Raw genomic sequence first — 18,549 nt, forward strand, 5'->3', positions numbered from 1 at the left:
CGCACGATGTGATTCTTCATCACGCACTAACGGTCTTGGCTTAGTAGAGGCTATGGGGTTGGAGTAACCCTCTGTATTGCGCATATCTACGCCCTGTGCCGTCCTCATTGTAGTCATTGTCAGTCCTAAGAAAGACTCATACAGTGAGAACAAACACTTAACCCTTCGAGATACCCAACAAAAATATTGATATTTGTGAAAAAATGTTATAAAAGTGATAAATATCATTCTAAAAATAAATTACCTACTATGAACTTTTACACTCGACTGTTTTATTTCAAATACAATTCATTGGCCTGTTTCAAATTGGTTTACGACAAAATTTGCGAATAACCCTAAATTCGTAACAGTAGATCTACCCTTAACAAAGTCGTGTGCACTATTTATTATTTACATACGCTTTAAGTTTGTTTCTACACACATATGTACTATTGTTTATGGCTTTATAATACTTTTCTCCGAGAGTCGAAGATACGTTCAAATATTTTCGCGGATTAACTTTTCGAACGTACCGAACTGTATTCGGGTATTTTGTTTTGGTACCATGTTACTTTTTCATTTGGGTATTGCAAGTGTAATCCGAATAAGTCATAAGTCATTTTGAAGCAGTTATCTTTGCATCTTTCTTTACAAGCCCTATAATACATACTGCGCTTTTCTTTTTCTGTTAATTTATAAGTACGCCTTGCTCTTGGCCTTGAAGCTAAAGTTCCGATATTTTCGTAGTTTTGAATTACTACACCGTCTGTTGTTCTTCCTATTTTTGGCTTTCTTTCCACAATTTTTTCTATGATTTTCCTCTCGGCAATGTCATTTTGCTTCCATTGTAAGGCTCCGCACAATATTTTAGTGAAAACCGATACTCTACTAAAGGGTGGGCCGTATAGCGTTTGCTTTTTGAACCACCTATTTTTTTGAGATTGGTAACACAAATGACATGTCAAAAGTGTTCATAATTTACTTAAAGAATTGACATTTACGAAATGGGACGCTATATGCTTGAACAAAATTGGGAAATATTGAAAACCTATAGATGAGCATTTTTACCGAAAAATCATCTTTTCTAATTAAGCTCATTTTCACAACGGTGGCTACGTCAATAAACAAAATTGTCGGATTTGGGGCTCAGAAAATCCACACGTTACTGTAGAGAAGCAAATGCATCCACAACGAATCACTGTTTGGTGCGGTTTTTGGTCTGGCGGAGCCCAACAATCGAAAAAAATTTAAAATTGGGTTGATCGAATGGCCTACTGTAAAGTCAGTCGTGGCAGTCATTTGAACGATATTATTTTTCATTCATAAATCACAATGTTCAATTTTCAAAATAAAACAAAAAGTTTGAAAAAATATTGATAAGTTTTTTTTTTATAGCTTTTTTAAGCAAAAAGCAAATTTTACATGGCCCACCCTATAGTAATAGTAAATAATGAAGATGATGAATTTGTAGGCAGAGTTAGAGTTTAATTGACAGATAGATTTAGAAATAAGTGGAGCGTAGAATTGTTTGAGTTTTATTTATATCTTGCAGATACAAATACAGGAATTTATGAGAGGCACAGCAATGATAAATAATTCAAACATTATAATTTTCACGTTGTGAAATTTGTAAGGTAAATCCTGATACATATATGGTATTGTTGGCAGACAAGAATGATAAAAGAAGATTGCGCCCATCAGAGAGTGCATGACGTCACGTTTTTCCGAGTTGTGCAGTATTGCCAACCATTTGCTCTTCGCAATAAATGTAGTGCTTTTTTATACCGAAAATGCGAAAATTTTGAAGTTTGTCTCTTTTTCTTAATTTAAAGCTACCGAAACTTTAAGTTAAAAAAAAACTGTATTATTATACAAAAGAAGGTTAAAAAAGGCCACTCTGAGAAGATTTTAGTGCTAATGAAAATTAGTTGGTTCTTATAAAATTTGATATTTTGGAAGTATGAATTTAATTTTTTGCTCCTTTTAAGGTTATGCAAGAATATTAATTGTCCCTCTCTCAACTCTTCTTAAGATTGAAAACCTTTTTACACATTTTAAAAGGCGTTTGAATTTCCTGATTGCGGATTAAAAACATAGAGGTGTAATCGTTTCTTCCGGCCGTCAATTCTTAGTGTGACATAGGGCATCATCATAAGCAACAAAATACCAGAAAGTACTGAAAAAACCATAACGACATTTTTACAAAAAGAGTACCTTATTTTGTTATTTACATAACCTGAAATATAGCAAATAAATCGTTCCCTTAACAAAAGAGTTTCGCTTAACAAAAAAAAAACTCATAAATTAAATTGTACATAAGCATAACACATTTATTAAAAAAAAAACACACATTCTAAAGACAATTTGTCACGCATACAAAGTTCTTTAAGTGATTCAATAAAAATTTGGTGTTTTATTTTCCTTAAATGGGCATTTTAGTGCGTTTTTATATCCGAAGCTAGGCAACACTGCAGTAGCGAGAGAGAGATTTGACTGCCGAAAGCAGAAGACCACCAACAACACGTGCAATCGCGGGCAATGCCACCAGATGTTAAAAAAAAGTAAAGCTAAATAAAACTGAGTGAATTATTTAACTAATAATTAAAAAATTTATATTTTACAAAATTATAAACATTACATTTCAATTAGAACAGGCTAGAAAAATGTCATGAAGAAAAAACTAAAACTCCGAGACTAAATAACAAAAAAAAAAAGGTAAATCAAGTTACGAAAATGGTAATCAGACCATACTGGAGCTAAAATCACGTAACTCGTTCTCAAATTCGTTGAGACCAACGTAACGGGACCACGATAGGCGCCATTTCATTATTCTTTCCATCATGGTTGGCAGAAATGTGTAGTATATGTATATGTATATATATAATATATTATAAAATTGGCGCTTACACCTTTTTGTGGGTGTTTGGCCGAGCTCCTCCTATTATTTGTGGTGCGCGTCTTGATGTTGTTCTACAAATGGAGGGATCTATAAGTTTAAGCCGACTTCAAATGGCAGATATTTTTATGAGGAGCTTTTTCCTGGCAGAAATACACTCGGAGGGGCGCCCCACCTGTCAAGGGGCGAGCGCTATTAGAAAAACTTGTTCTATCATTTTGGTGTTTCATGCATGGAGATTCGAACCTACGCACTTCCGAATGGCAGTCATCCACCCACCATTCGGCTACGGCGGAATTAGTATATGTACAGGGTACGTCATCTTTTATGTCGGTATGAAAACATTGAATAACTTTGATAAAAAACAACTGATTTGAATAAGTGAGGTATTTTTATTTGGTTTGGTTATTTACAATTTATTAAAACTATTTTTTGAATACAATATCAATCAAGTGGCCACCTTTATTAGCAATCACAAACTGCGATCTTTTTTCTGCGTTTGTCTACCTTGTCAAGCATTTCGGGTTTTATTTCGGTTGTTTCGGTGTAAAGCGATCCATGGTTGAAATTGTACTGAATTGACGTATCGAAAACATGTATGTTGAAGTCGATCGGTTGGTAAATGACAAAGTCATTCAGCGTTTACACACCGACATAAAATATTGCGCACCCAGTATATGTAGTAAAAGTAGGTGCGTTGGTATAAAAGTGTTAAAGGACGGGACACCGGCATTGTTGATACCAGGCGTGATAGTGTAAGTGAACACTTTTGTTAGTTTATATTTGGTCGCCACGGTATAAAGGGTTGTTCAAATGGAAATATTAAATATAATATTGAAGTATATAAAGCAAAGAATAAAAATTAAATAGATTTTAATTTGCACATTTAATTTCAAAGCAGTGAAATTATTAATTTTTTTACTATACGAGTATACTTATATGCATATACTATACAATATATAGATATAATTGTATAGAGCATCCAAAAACATGAATGCAGTAAATAAGAGAATTAAGAGAGTGCCCGTATATGTAAATATATTAAATAATTAATATTTATGGAACAACATCAAGATGCACGCTACAAATAAGAGGAGCTTGGCCAAAGACCCAAAAAGGGTGTACTAGCAGTGTTCTAGCACTGATTTTTGTCAAAAGAGTTAGTGAATTTCCTTGGTTATGATATCACATATGGCGTTTGCACCCTTTATTGAGTATTAGTCCGAGCTCCCCCTTCTATTGTGGTGTGCGCCTTGATGTTCTTCCACAAATGGAGGGACCTACAGTTGTATACCACCTCCGAATGGCAGATGGATTTTTATTATGAATTTTTTCATTGTAGAAATATGTACACTCGGAGGTTTGCTAATGCCCACCAAGGGGTGGACGCTATTAGAAAGCCCCTTCTCCATCATTTGATGTTTTATACACCCAGTGGATTTCAATATCGGGATCTAACGTATGGCATTCACGCACCACCCATTCGGTTCCGGCGGTTGTCGATATAATCCGTCCTACAATTATTTATCTGGCTCAGGTTAGACTAATTAATAAGCAATTAAATTTCCTTTATTTATTGATAGTTAACTTAATGAATAGATCTATAATCGACAGAAAATTATAAGTCTGAGAAATAAATATTGCAATCGATTTTTTGCTTTAAATACCATATAGAATAGCCAGAATTATGAATGTTAAGCTATAACAAAGGAAAGCTATACGGTCGATAGCTGTCGCCATCAGAATCCATTCAAATTGAACAAATCGGTTAGAAGATGAGGAAGTAGCCGCATTTATTCCTGCAGCATCAGTTACACTGTCAGGATTTTCATACTGATGTTCCACCAACTCTTTTGTTCCATTATTCATAGTTACACGCGGATCTGCCTCCAAAGTGAAGTTTTCTAAGAAAAGTACTTTACTTAATGGTCCATTGAGCATGGCCCTCAGTAAGTCAGGTAAATGGCGTTTATGCTTTGCTGTAGATAAGTACAGCACGCACACAGCAATTATCGTTGAAATACTAAGCAGTAACAAGCTACAGCTGTAGAAAAGAACTGAAAAATAAAAAGTATATATCAATGTGTGTATGTGTATGTAAGTAAAAATCGCATTGCACATGTAAGCAAAAATCGTAATAAGTGTACTAATTTTTCCAGCATTGTATGTGAGTGTATAGGTATGTGCTTATAGTTTTATAGTAATGGTACAAGGAGCTGCTAGGGCGGTATGAACTTTTTTCTGAATAAAAGTATTTATTGTGTAAATTTATTATGCTTTGTATATGGCACTATTTTTATTCGGGTATCACGTGTACACACGGTCGCACGGAAAGATGTGGCGAAATCCATTTATGTTGCCATTCTGAACTTTTTGTGACATACATAATTTTCAAATATGTATGCATTCCCTTTCTGGAGGAGTTCATCGTCTTCGGTGCCCCTTAATTAAAACCCTACCATTTACCATTTAGGGCTTGACATGTAAAAGTGTTAAATATATTTAATTTGTTTTACGAAAAACCAAACCTATGCAGCATAATTTACTTGTACTTTTACCACTTGTTAAGTTCAAAGCAAAAGTTAAGCCCGTTGCTACGTTGAAAACGTAGCATACATACATAAGTGTGCGTGCATTTGATGAATAAATTACATTATGTATTTTTATTTACATGCGAAAAATCACGTCGACCGATAATTGAGGTACAACTTATATACAAACCTACGAGCGGTGTGTTGTCAGCCAATATTGGTAATAGTTGCGCGAAATACATAAGAAAAGCGGCTATCAATATAATCACCACACCATTCAACATTACTTTTTCGCCCATTTGCGGTGGTAACCAAAACGAGGAAAGTGCCAATAGTATTATACAGGAAGCTGGTGTGAAAATAACCGCTGCATACATTGACGAACGACGCTGTAGTTTAAAAGTAAATTCAATGTAATTGTAATAATCCTGTTTTCTATAAGCCGTATCGCCCCCGATTATTTCCCATTCAGTCGATTGTACGAGTTCATTGTAGTCTAAACTCTCTTTCAAGTGCAGATATCGCGAATCGATGTAGGTCAACGCTAAGGAACCTACCTTCACTTTACATGTTTGGGTATCATAAGGCCAAGTGCGAAAATTCAAACTGCAATATGCTGTATATACGACTGGCGGCACCCATAAAAAGCTGCCGTCATGTGCCAGTAGAATTTGAGTATCACCCAAGTAGTCACTCTTTTCACCGGCGCTATTAAAAAGTTTTATATCTGGTTTCCATACTTCTTTTGGTTTCATATGGATTTGAGTTATGTTGTCATAATCTCCTGCGTTCCATGAACGATTTTCATCCATCCAATTCTGAAAAGAAAATTATGAATAAATTTGGTAGCTTTATAGTTGTATAAGTACAATCGATAGTAACAATCACTAAATTGATGTTTGATTAGTAGAAATATTGAGGGTACCAGTTGCACTTCGTCTTTTAAGTACTTAGTTATGGTGGGTTTATGAAGATAAGAGGTAGATAAATTAGAAGCTATTTTTGCTCTCAATGCGAGAAAAAGTCAGTACTATATCAATTATGGTTTCTTTTTGGGGTAAGGTACTAAATTGTATGGAATATAATACAATTTAGGTTTTGTTTAAAGTTATTTTATTACTCTTATACTTCAGCATTAACCAAATAAGACCACAAATATTGAAAACAGTGATTAAAAAATTGGTTCATTGAATTCAGTGTTTTCACATGAGAAAATATAAACCATCCATCTAAACTTACGGAGTAAATAAAAATTGACCCTCTACAAATCAAAGCCTCTGTTGGGAGAGCAAAAGAAACAATTGAAGTGAAAAGATGGTTTGGAGGAGAAAAACGTTTCTTCGTGTGCTACATACCTTAAAAATTATTTACTTCGTGTATAGATCAGGTGTAAATGTAAAAATTTATGTATTTATATATATGCACATATGTATCTCCTCAAAAAACCAAATATTGAATATTTATTTACTTACTATCCTTAGCCATGCGTGCAAAACCATTTTCCCATTTATCTCATCAATATCGATGTAGTTCACTGACATGCCCAACGTGATATTAGTTGGCACACCATGATAGGTGGGATGCGAGTTCTTGTCGTAGTTTATAGTTAATTGTAAACGCAAACGATCCAAATTGGTAATGTTCCAAGCTTTAGTGCCATTGATGTATGCTTCTTGTGCTGAACCAAGAATAAAACAAATGAAAGGGATTTACAAGTGCTTTTTATAATATACTATAATATGATCCAGATCGATTTTTTTGGCCATGCCGGTTTGGATGATAATTTTCAATTAGTATTTGACAATTGTGGGATAAAGTGGGTGGTTGATAACAATTTACGGTATATGTAGCAGCACAATGTCTTGCTACGTGTTATAAAAATATTTGGTATAAATAATTTCTTAAGTGTAAGTATGCAGAGAAAATTAAGTGCCTTTTTGCGCTAATTATTACGTAAATTGATAAAATATTCCATCTAAAGTTATGAAAACAGCACTGACCTGGAACATAACACTCTCCTTGTGTTTATATGTGCATACAGAAAATATTTTTTGAATAGGCGTAACTCATTTTGCTTAAATTTTTTGTTCAAATGCTATATTTATTTATCCAATTTTAAAATTAAAAAAATATATATACTCACTAACCTTATCCTCCCTGGTGGAGCAATGAGCTCCGGAAATTAAAGGAAGAAGCCAGATCAAATTTTAATCTCAGCTACTCAACGGGTAATTGGCAACTGTACAGAGAAAATCGGAGACAGCACAAAAAAATGGCAACTAGGGCCGCCAAGAAGGAGAGCTGGAAAGAATTTTGTTCTTCGATCGAATCTACCAGAAATTCTGCAAGGCTCAGCCATATCTTGCCCAAAGATCATTCAATGGCTTCTTGGGTCATTCATTTCAGTCATTTTCCAGGATGTAGCGCTCACGATAGCGATGTTGGGAGAATCCGGTGGAGCCGCTATGACCCGCAGCATCTTGCCAATGTAATAGTCATAAAAGAGAAGATTGCATGGGCAATCAAGTCATTTTCACCTTTCAAATCTGCAGGCCCTGACGGGATTTTTCGCAAGATGTTACAGAAAACTCTTGATAATATTCTACCATGGCTAATGGAATATTCCAAATAGCTAGAAACCTGTTAGAGTCATCTTCATACCAAAGGCAGAAGGGGACATGAATCAGCGAAGGACTTTAGGCCAATTAGTCTGTAGTCCAGTACGCGGAAGCGTGCAAGGCTTTCCAATATCTCTAATTTAATATATCAAACATAACGGCCACTTTAAGGCCCATTCCGAAGGTATTCACAACAACTATTAGACCTCTATTTGATATTTTCAGAAACAAACGCATTATAAAATAAAGTCGCCATAAAGCATCGCATCTCCAATCTAAATGGTCTGGATATCGAAATATAGTATATAAGCCTCGTCTAAAATGCACGAGTTTCAATGTTTATAATCTGGAAATGCTGATATCAAAATCCCGCTTATAGGCACTAACTGTGCATATATTCAAATCCACGGTTGGTGGCATTACCGGTAAGCGAAACGAACGACTACTACTTCTGTTAAATTAAAAAAATTCCATTTGAAACAAGAACAAATTAAAATTTCAACAAATTTCAAAAAACAGTTATACTGGGTTCTTTAAGAACATATTTACACTTGTAGTTAGCGTTTTAAAAAGGACTGTCATTTTTAGTTGCATATATTTAATATTTAGGTACTATTTTTATATAGGGTTTTTTAATAATAGGTGTTATTGGTGAATAGATTGCGCTATCGAGAGATGATTAACGATTTTGTATGGCCGGAATTGGATGGCATTGATCTGCACAACGTTTATTTTCAACAAGACGGCGCTACGTGCCACACAAGCAACGAAACCATTGATCTTTTATGGGAAAAGTTTCGGGACCGTGTTATCTCTCGAAGAGGTGTCACAATTGGCCACCGAGACCTTGTGATTTAACACATTGTGACTTTTTTCTTTGAGGCCACGTGAAAGAGAAGGTCTACGCCGACAGCCCAGGATCGATTAAAGACCTGAAAGATGGAATTCGTGAGGCTATCGAGGACGTGCAATTTGCTTACAGTTTTTTAGTCCTTATAAACAGGTTGTATCGGTTGAAACTCATTTTGCCACACACGTGTGGATTTCTTGTCGACTTTAGGTATTTATCTGTGCTTGAAAAGAAGTGGGAGGGGAAGATTTTTTTCACACTTTCTATATCTGTGTATAGTTATAGCTACATACATATATTAGATTACGAAAGGCACTAGTAGATAAGACTATAAGACAATAAATGCGTTGCCTAATGCTTTCATTTGACCGCGCATGTGCACACTTCAAAATTTCAAAAGTAATGATAAAAATCGCCACACATACGCAACCGATTGGAAAACCCGAAGAGAAAATCGTTAACTTCGCCACACACGCAACCAAGGCATATACGCCTTGCACGCAAGCGATTGCAAGTTGGCAATATTTTTTGTCAACTTTCGATCGGTTTGCCAACTGCGCCACACACACATCAATCTGTTGAAATTTCAACCGATTGTTTGGATTTGTTGTCCATTTGTGCCCAGTTTAACACATTTGAACAGCTCTTACGCGTATTAATTAGAAGGAAAGATTTTGCTAATATAGTAGATCTCCAATATTCACCGATGCGATTCACCAAAATTATTGCAATACAAATACATATTACATATAGAAAATGGGAGTCAATTTCTAAGCTCCTCCTCCTATTTCCGAGCTCCTCCTCCTATTTGAGATATGGTCAATAAATATTTATTTAAAAAATTTAATCAAAAATAAATTATAAACAAAACACGGAAATAATTAAAATTAAATCCTATCCTTCTATCTTTTTTGAAACTTGCTTCTTAACCAAAATGGAATGGCTGTAGTATACTACGAGTATGGAATTAATTTGATAGATGATTTTAAACAGTTCTTTTTTAATATATTGTAATATTAGCGTTACACAGGCATTCCCCGACTTATTTAAAAAACAATGAAAGCTAGTATTGTATCATATCTGTAGAAATTTAATTTTTTTAACCCATTACTGCTTGAATTTCGAATTAGTCTCTCTGAGGATGTACTGCTAAACTTTAGTTCTCTTTTTTAGAAGAAAATGGATAGTTAAAAATCTTGTGGTGCATTATTTGTTGGATATCACAAAGCCATTTGATATGCTCGATAGACTGATTCTTGCAGATACGTTATACTACTTGTGGTTTAGGTGAAGAAATAACCACCAAATGCAGATATTATTTTTGATTCTTCGGATTGTGGAAGACACTGCCTCCATGCATACAATTTTCCTTTAAACATCTCCAACGCTACTTACAATCTCATAGTGAATAAATTTAGGTACCTGAGTATTGTAATTGACAGCAATTTTAGCAGATCTGAGCACATTTGCTCTTTTAAATGTTATTTTCTTTCAATTGTACACTATTTGTATCATCTTCCAAACAAATGATTCGTTACAAATGGTTTACTACGCTCTTTTACAATCCACTCTACAATGTGGTATTAACTGCTGATGCCTTATATACTTATACATATTAGCACAACTTTTGAGATTACAGAAGAATGTAATTAGGAAAATATTCAAGGCAAGTTCTAGAGAGTATTCCATTGAGTTTTTTCGAGTTTCGTAAAATAACCGCTTAAGCGATATTGGCCTAGTTTAACAAAGCGTGCCAGTCGTTTCTTTCTCCTGCTAGCCGGCGCCAGTTAACACACCAAGTGAAACCAAATACTTATCCACCTGATCTTTCCTCTTCCTCTGCTGCCACCAGCTGGCCGTATACTTTTAGAGCGTTTGTATCCATTCGGACGACATGACCTAGCCAACAGAGCCGCTAGATATTTATTCGTTGCACTATACCTATGCCGTTCCATCGCCTGTGATACTTATTCTACTGCTTTTAAAAATATTTTTTACTAGCAAACCCGGCCCCCTTCGCTGGGCACACTAAAATAGAATAGATATGGTTTAGAACAGAAAATATATGATTTTCATATTATTTATTCAAGCGCTTTGGCATAAACAATATTTTTTGTTTTTATATTTGTTTTTGAGTAAATATAAAATATTAATTGAAAATCAGGAAAAAAGAAGATTGTTTTTAAATTTCAAATCAACGCATATGAATAAACAATCGTCTTTTTTCCTGATCATCCATGAATTTTTCGTTTCAATTTATATGTTTTATTAAGCATTGGAGCTTTTTTAACCATTATCCATTTATATTTTTCAAAAAAAAAACGAAAAAAAAATTTTTTTCCACGAACACATAATTTCATTCGGATTTCACATTAAATTCTCAAATCTCGTAAGAAATTATTCACTGTTCCAAAATCCACTCCAAAACAATTCACAAACAATTTTTACATGTTGCACTTAAGTTTTTTCCTTATGGCATCCAAATCAGAAAGAAATATTGACACATTGTAACTCACACTGTCAATTTGACAGTTCAGTTCCGCCCCAAGCGTTAAAAAAGTAAGCGACATTATGGCTGGTTCAAAAGAACACTGTACCCGTTGCCAGTGCTCCGAATTACAACCAAACTTTACGAAACCCATTTTCAATACTTACTTAACAATGTGCGTAAGTTTGGTTTAATTCGGTGCAAAGACACGGCGGGTCCACGTTTTGGCATATATTTCGAGACCCTAGTCATCAATAGGTATGAAAATTACCCCGTATTAAAGCACTTATCAACAGCTTTCATTTGATACCCATATTGTACATACACAACCAAAGATTACCCGGGTCCCCGTTTTGACCTATATCTCGAGACCCCAGTCTCGGAGCGGCATGAAAAATACTCTGTAATAAAGCATTCACCAACAGCTTTCATTTGATACCCATATTGTACATACACGTCCGAAGGTTACCCGGGTCCACGTTTTGACCTATATCTCGAGACCCTATCTACCAATAGGTATTCAAACTATACGGAAATCATCTTCAATACCTACTTAACAATGTGCGTAAGTTTGGTTTAATTCGGTGCAAAGACACGGCGGGTCCACGTTTTGGCATATATTTCGAGACCCTAGTCATCAATAGGTATGAAAATTACCCCGTATTAAAGCACTTATCAACAGCTTTCATTTGATATCCATATTGTACAAACACATTCTAGGGTCCACGTTTTGGTCTCTATCTCGAGACCCTAGTCACGGAGCGGATGGAAATACTCTGAACTAAAGCATTCACCAACAGCTTCCATTTGATACCCATATTGTACATACACATCCGAAGGTTACCCGGGTCCACGTTTTGACCTATATCTCGAGACCCTATCTACCAATAGGTATCCAAACTATACGGAAACCATCTTCAATACCTCCTTAACAATGTATGTAAGTTTGGTTTAATTCGGTGCAAAGACACGGCTGGTCCACGTTTTGGCATATATTTCCAGACCCTAGTCATCAATAGGTATGAAAATTACCCCGTATTAAAGCACTTATCAACAGCTTTCATTTGATACCCATATTGTACATACACAACCAAAGGTTACCCGGGTCCCCGTTTTGACCTATATCTCGAGACCCCAGTCTCGGAGCGGCATGAAAAATACTCTGTGCTAAAGCATTCACCAACAGCTTCAATTTGATATCCATATTGTACAAACACATTCTAGGGTCCACGTTTTGGTCTCTATCTCGAGACCCTAGTCACGGAGCGGCATGAAAAATACTCTAGACTAAAGCATTCACCAACAGCTTCCATTTGATACCCATATTGTACATACACATCCGAAGGTTACCCGGGTCCACGTTTTGACCTATATCTCGAGCCCTATTCCCAAAATAAAATATAATCCATGTTACTCGTGGATGATGTAGCTTTCGAATGGTGAAAGAATTTTTAAAATCGGTCTAGTAGTTTTTGAGCCTATTCATTACAACCAAACAAACAAACAAACAAACAAAGTTTTCCTCTTTATAATATTAGTATAGATAAGATCTGGCTACATACAAAGTTCTATTAAATACTACTTGAGAATCAATCTACAAACTTTAGCTTCCGTTTCTACTGTTAAGACAACATATTGTATTAAATCCTACAATTTTGTATCATTTAAGTTATTTAACATTCTTCTTCCTAATATTTAAACCATAAACTATGAGAATTTTTCCAGAAAGAGAGAGCGTTTTTACTGGTTCTTAATTTCTGTAAAGTAGACATTTTTTCTGTCTTTGGCATTTAAAACTAATGATTTATTAATCAAATGTCACCAACCCTTTTTTTGATATACTTGTGTATTATAAAATATTGAAATATATTATATTATCCATTGTACATATAGTATACCTATATTTTGTTTCAAGTGCAATGAATTTAAATTAAAAAAATATATATCCGCTATCATAATCTTATTACTAGAGTTAAAATTCGTCGACAGGTCTTTCTTTAAGTTCTTGCACGACTACAAACATGTTTCATTCTAATAAATGCTAAAGACCAAATGATCCATGAACTTAAGTAACGTTATTTTTTATGTTTTCACGACCCAAAGAGCAATTAAAGTAAAATATATATGTTTAAACCTAAAGCAATAATAGAATACAATTCTAAGTTTTCGGCTCAAAATCATTTTCCTCAAAAAAATACTAAACAGGGGCTAATATTCGCTGTGTGGATAAACCCAGGATCTACATGCATGTTTATTGGACACAAACACATTACTAACACTCCTGCAACTCTATGATACGTACATATATGCATGTACTTTTGTGAAGGGCACCAACATTGGATCAAATAATTTACTCACTGTATACATGTATGTATATATTTTGTATAAGTACATATTGGAATGCTTACAATTGGCCGAGTGCAACAAAAATAAGGAAATTCCAAGCAATAACGACCAAGACATAGTGAACGGTGGATAAGCAAACTGCAGCCTCTTGCCGGAAGTAAGTATTTTTATTATCACGAAATTCATTCGTTTTATTATGTGTGTATGTGTATGATGATTGTCTTTTTTTTTTAAATATATTTAGTTGATACTCGTCTCGCTTATATTGTTTAACGCAGTTTCACAAGTAACCAAACCCCAAGCCGTATTATTATCGGTATTTTTCCGTTCGTCGGATATTTAGTTTAAGTAAAGGTTCTTTCTCAGGAACTATAAATTTGTCACCGAATACCAAAAGAGTTGTGCACGCGCCCAAATTGCTCACTAAACTGAATTAAACTGAGATTTACAAGCAGGTCCATAGTCATCGTTCTCGGACCGCGTACAATTGTAGCCGAGTAGAGAATGCATTGCAAATAAACATTGATTAAAAGTGAGCATACGGCGGCCGCCTTAGCCGAATGGTTTGAACATGACTACTATGCGGTAGGGCCACGGTTCGAAATCAATGAAGCCGTGATATACTTAGTCCTGCCATAAGTTATGTTACAAGTTAAGTCTGTTATAGTTATGAAATTATAATACTTTTTTTAACGAGATTAGTTTATTTAGTCATGTAAATATTAAAAATAAAAATTGTATATATGTACATTCGAAATGGTCACCATTTACATTTACGCAAGCCTTCAAACGATTAGGCGGCGATTCAGCCATTGCGGCACGCAGGTTTCCATGGATATTAACGTCGCTGCTCGAACCAAAGATTGTTTGAGACTCTCCAAATTTCTGTGAGGTCTTCGACAAGCCATTCTCTCCAATGGACTCAGATCTCGACTTTCAGACAGCCAATCTTCTGCGGCTATGAACCCAGGAATATTGTTTTTTAGCCACCACTCTCCATTGAACAGATTACGTACTGATCTTAACCCCTTTTTCGCAGAAATAAACACATGTAACGCCTTTACAAGACACTCCCCACCAAACCATTGATTGGTGGCCACAATGAACCCTTTTAATAACATTTTTTGCGTCTTTAGAAGTTTTAGCATAGATTTTATCGTGTTGCTTATTAAAAACTTATTCAAAAGTGAAAATTTTCTAATTTGTGAAAAAAATATTTTCATGGCCGTTGACCGCGTGCCACCGAAAAAGCTGCTTGCATTTATCGAGTCTAATTTGGAAGACTTTCATGTGGAGATCATCTGTAATTAGTCTTGACATGGATCTGGTCGATGCATTCATTTCTCTGAACATGATTTTCCGATTTCCAATTTCTAGGAATTCTTTCTCGAACGGCTTTTATGGCTGCACAAGTTTTTTCAGCAATTCGTAAATCTCGCTTGCACTTTCACCCTACTCATGTAATGCAATCACTGCAATGCTTAGTTCCCTACTCCATTGTTAACAAGCAAAATCAAAAATAACGGAACTTTTTTCTGCGAATTAGTTCTCGCCGTATGCATTGTCAAATCTATCACACCCTTTTTGGCAAAATAATTGGAAAGGTTTTTTCTAAAGCGGCCGCTTCTCGGCAAGCAACGCAAACCTCCGAGAGTATTTTCGTCATGAAAAAGCTTCTCATAAAAAACCATCTGCAGTTCGGAGGCGGCAGAAAACTGTTGGACCCTCTATTTATGGAACAGCACTAAAAATCAGAGAAGGAGATTGGCCAAGCACTCAACAAAGAATTTACGCGCCAATTATATATATAGAATAGGGTTTTCCAATCACAGGTGTTAGGTGTCAAACAGGAGAGATGATTAACAATTTTTTATGGCCGGAATTGGATGGTATTGATCTGGACAACGTTTATTTTCAACAAGACGGCGCTACGTGCCACACAAGCAACGAAACCATTGATCTTTTACGGGAAAAGTTTCGGGACCGTGTTATCTCTCGAAGAGGTGTCACAATTGGCCACCGAGATCTTGTGATTTAACACCGTATGCCTTTTTTCTTTGAGGCCACGTGAAGAAGGTCTACGCCAACAGCCCAGGGTCGATTAAAGACCTGAAAGATGGTATTCGAGAGGCTATCGAGGACATAGGGCAGCCACTTTGCAATTCGGTTATGGAAAATTTCATGAAAAGGATATTGTCCTATAAGCGTGGTCGTGGTGGTCATTTGCCTGATGTTATTTCCCACTATTAGCGGCATACCTTCCTCTTTATAATGAAATAAACATCCGATCATTTATATTAAAAATAGAATTTTTCTTTGAATATCAAAATAACACCTCTTATTGGAAAACCCTTTAGATAAAATACAAGACATAATGAAATGTTTACCTATACGAAATCTTACTCAAATTTGTTTTTAATCCTAGTACTTTTAATTTTTTATGGTGATGATCAGCCACGTTGAAGTCTTTCAAGTAGTATCAAAAATGAGCCAATATGTCAACAAAAGTTAATGTTGTAACTTTAGAAGAATTGAATAGCAATAACCCATGCCGGTATTTTTGTGGGGTGTTATAAGCATTTTTATATATTTTTAGGAGAAAATGTTATTTGTTTTTCATCGACCCTTGGATTTTCTCTGCTAAACATATAAAGTCGCATCTCTAACCAGACTGGAACGGTACCTTATTAACTTACCAAGCCTTTCAATACATACACCTTCACGGGCAGCTCCAAAATGAGCTATGATGTCGGTGCTGGAATTTGTTTAACAGAATTTCAATTAAGCGAGCCTTGTAAAGCAAAGCAAGTAGTATGCATTGAAATTTGCTCGTGAAATAATCCCAAACGACTCAATTCTGGATATTTCATATTTCGAAAGGAATTATTGTATTATGGGGAATTATCAAAAACCAGATCTCTCAACACTGGAAAAGCTTAGCAAATCGACGATCAGACTAGAACTGGAGCACAACATTTCACATTTACAACTCGCTATGTGAAAAAGAAACAGTAGGTCATCACCACTACAACTACTCAGCCTGGTCTAGGACTACGAGTAGAATGGAGCAGACTTAACATAGATTTCCAAACATTACTAGTTGGATTAAAATATGGCCACGCAAATTAAGTTGCGAATTGTGATAACGAAACTGTACATTCTAGCAACTAAACTTTCTCTAAATCAATAGAAAATACAATAAACGAATTCCTCTTCTTGTTTAGGTATTACCCTCCTTAACCGCTTAAATAGGCTACATGCAGCGGAGCGCGAGCATGTTCGTCGTCTTTGGGCATGTTGGTGAGCATGTTCGCCAAAAATAAAAAATAAAATTACATTGAAAACAAAAACAACTTTCTCATTTTGTGTTGATGCTTGGAGTGTGTCCATCGGCGGAAAAAATGAGCTTGAGCCAGAAATTAATAGTGCAGCTAATTGCGTGCCAAAAAACTAGTTAGAATTATGGCAAATAAAAATTAAAAATATAAACTAAATCGAAGCAGCTGGAGCTTGCGATAGGATTAAATGCCTTTAGTGCAGAAATAATTCCGGAACATGTTTGTACTACTATTAAGCCGAGAGGCCGGCGTGATACATTTGACAGGGATTGCAAGTCCTCGTAGCTTTGTTCTGAGGCAGGGCATATTAACGTAGGAAATATTCTCTCGTTTGGCGTAATCGCTTCTCGCATTAATGCTTTTTTAACGATTGCAGGCGTTGTCAATTCGAGAATGCAGCTTAAGTCTCCATGACCATATGTAAAATTTTTTTATAGTTTCTAGAATCCGAAAATTCAAGAAATTTAATAGCTTTACATGGTATCTTTCTTCTTCTTAATTACCCAATCATGTACCCATAATTTTCTGCGTTTTACTTTTTTCTTTTGAAACAGGCATAAATAACAAACAATGCAATCGCACCATCCAAGTTTTTGTTATCCATCTTTACCCTGTCTGTGACAACTAACAGCGAGCATGAACGTCTACCTACTTTACATACGGCATATGAACGAATCGGGCTTGCCAGTCGCTATTTGTCGTTTGTGCCGTCTTCTGCATATAGTTTCTTTTCTTGTATTTTATAAAGTCAAAATTGTCAAGTTGGCTAATGTTGGAGCCATGTTTTTATATTATATGTATATACCATGCAAAATAAACTTACAATTTTTATTAGTTATTTTATTTATATGTAATATTGAAATAAAACAATTTTTTGTTCTAATTTTAATAATTTTTATTTTTAAACAATATGAACTTTTTAAATACAAAACAAAAAAACTGACGTTTTCGGTTTCATTTTTGTGAAAAAATCCGAGCGTCAAGAGGTTAAAGATTTTTTTCATAATGAGGGACTTACAATGGCAATGATAACTTGTATCAACGATTTTTTGTTCCCAAAAGTGTGTGAACATGCTCTGAAAAGCCTTTCATTTCAGCAACCCGGTGCCATATACCATGCTATTCGCGAAGTCATAAATTTATTCAATGAGATGTTTCATGACAGGATTATTTCCATTTATGTACCTCGAAATGAACCTCCAAGAAAGTGGGATTTTACGCTTCGAGAATATTTTTGAAGAGATTTTAGAACACACCAGTTTGCACCGTTTAGAGTACTCCTTGGAGCTCCACCACATACGTTTTAAAATGTCGAGAATTGGTGCTCAACAGCCATGAAATTCTCTATCACTAAAACAAAACTTTTTTCTTAACAACAATGTTTGCCTTTATAATTTGCTTATAATTTTACGACTCTTAAAATCAGGCTTTACAGAACGAGAGTAGATAACAATGCTGGGTGCATTCACACTGGGCAACATCACTTCCTTCAAAGATTATAAA

General features: G+C 35.2%; 1 protein-coding gene across 2 annotated transcripts in view; it reads right to left on the bottom strand.

The window, feature by feature from the left end:
• Positions 1–3,857: 3,857 nt before the first annotated feature.
• LOC128862962 (neuronal acetylcholine receptor subunit alpha-7) overlaps positions 3,858–18,549 on the bottom strand; it is a 29,438-nt gene continuing 14,746 nt past the window's right edge. The window contains exons 1-4 of one of the 2 annotated variants that reach the window (XM_054101815.1): positions 13,771–14,123; positions 6,879–7,084; positions 5,597–6,224; positions 3,858–4,932 (exon numbers count right to left, since the gene is read on the bottom strand). In XM_054101815.1, the coding sequence (XP_053957790.1) occupies positions 4,535–4,932; positions 5,597–6,224; positions 6,879–7,084; positions 13,771–13,894 (1,356 nt within the window). In that variant the 5' untranslated portion in view covers positions 13,895–14,123 and the 3' untranslated portion in view covers positions 3,858–4,534. Of the gene's footprint in view, positions 4,933–5,596; positions 6,225–6,878; positions 7,085–13,770; positions 14,124–18,549 lie in introns of those variants that run through there. The other variant, XM_054101816.1, reaches the window with a different exon arrangement.

Source organism: Anastrepha ludens, chromosome 5, assembly GCF_028408465.1.
Source record: "Anastrepha ludens isolate Willacy chromosome 5, idAnaLude1.1, whole genome shotgun sequence".
Lineage (NCBI taxonomy): Eukaryota > Metazoa > Arthropoda > Insecta > Diptera > Tephritidae > Anastrepha > Anastrepha ludens.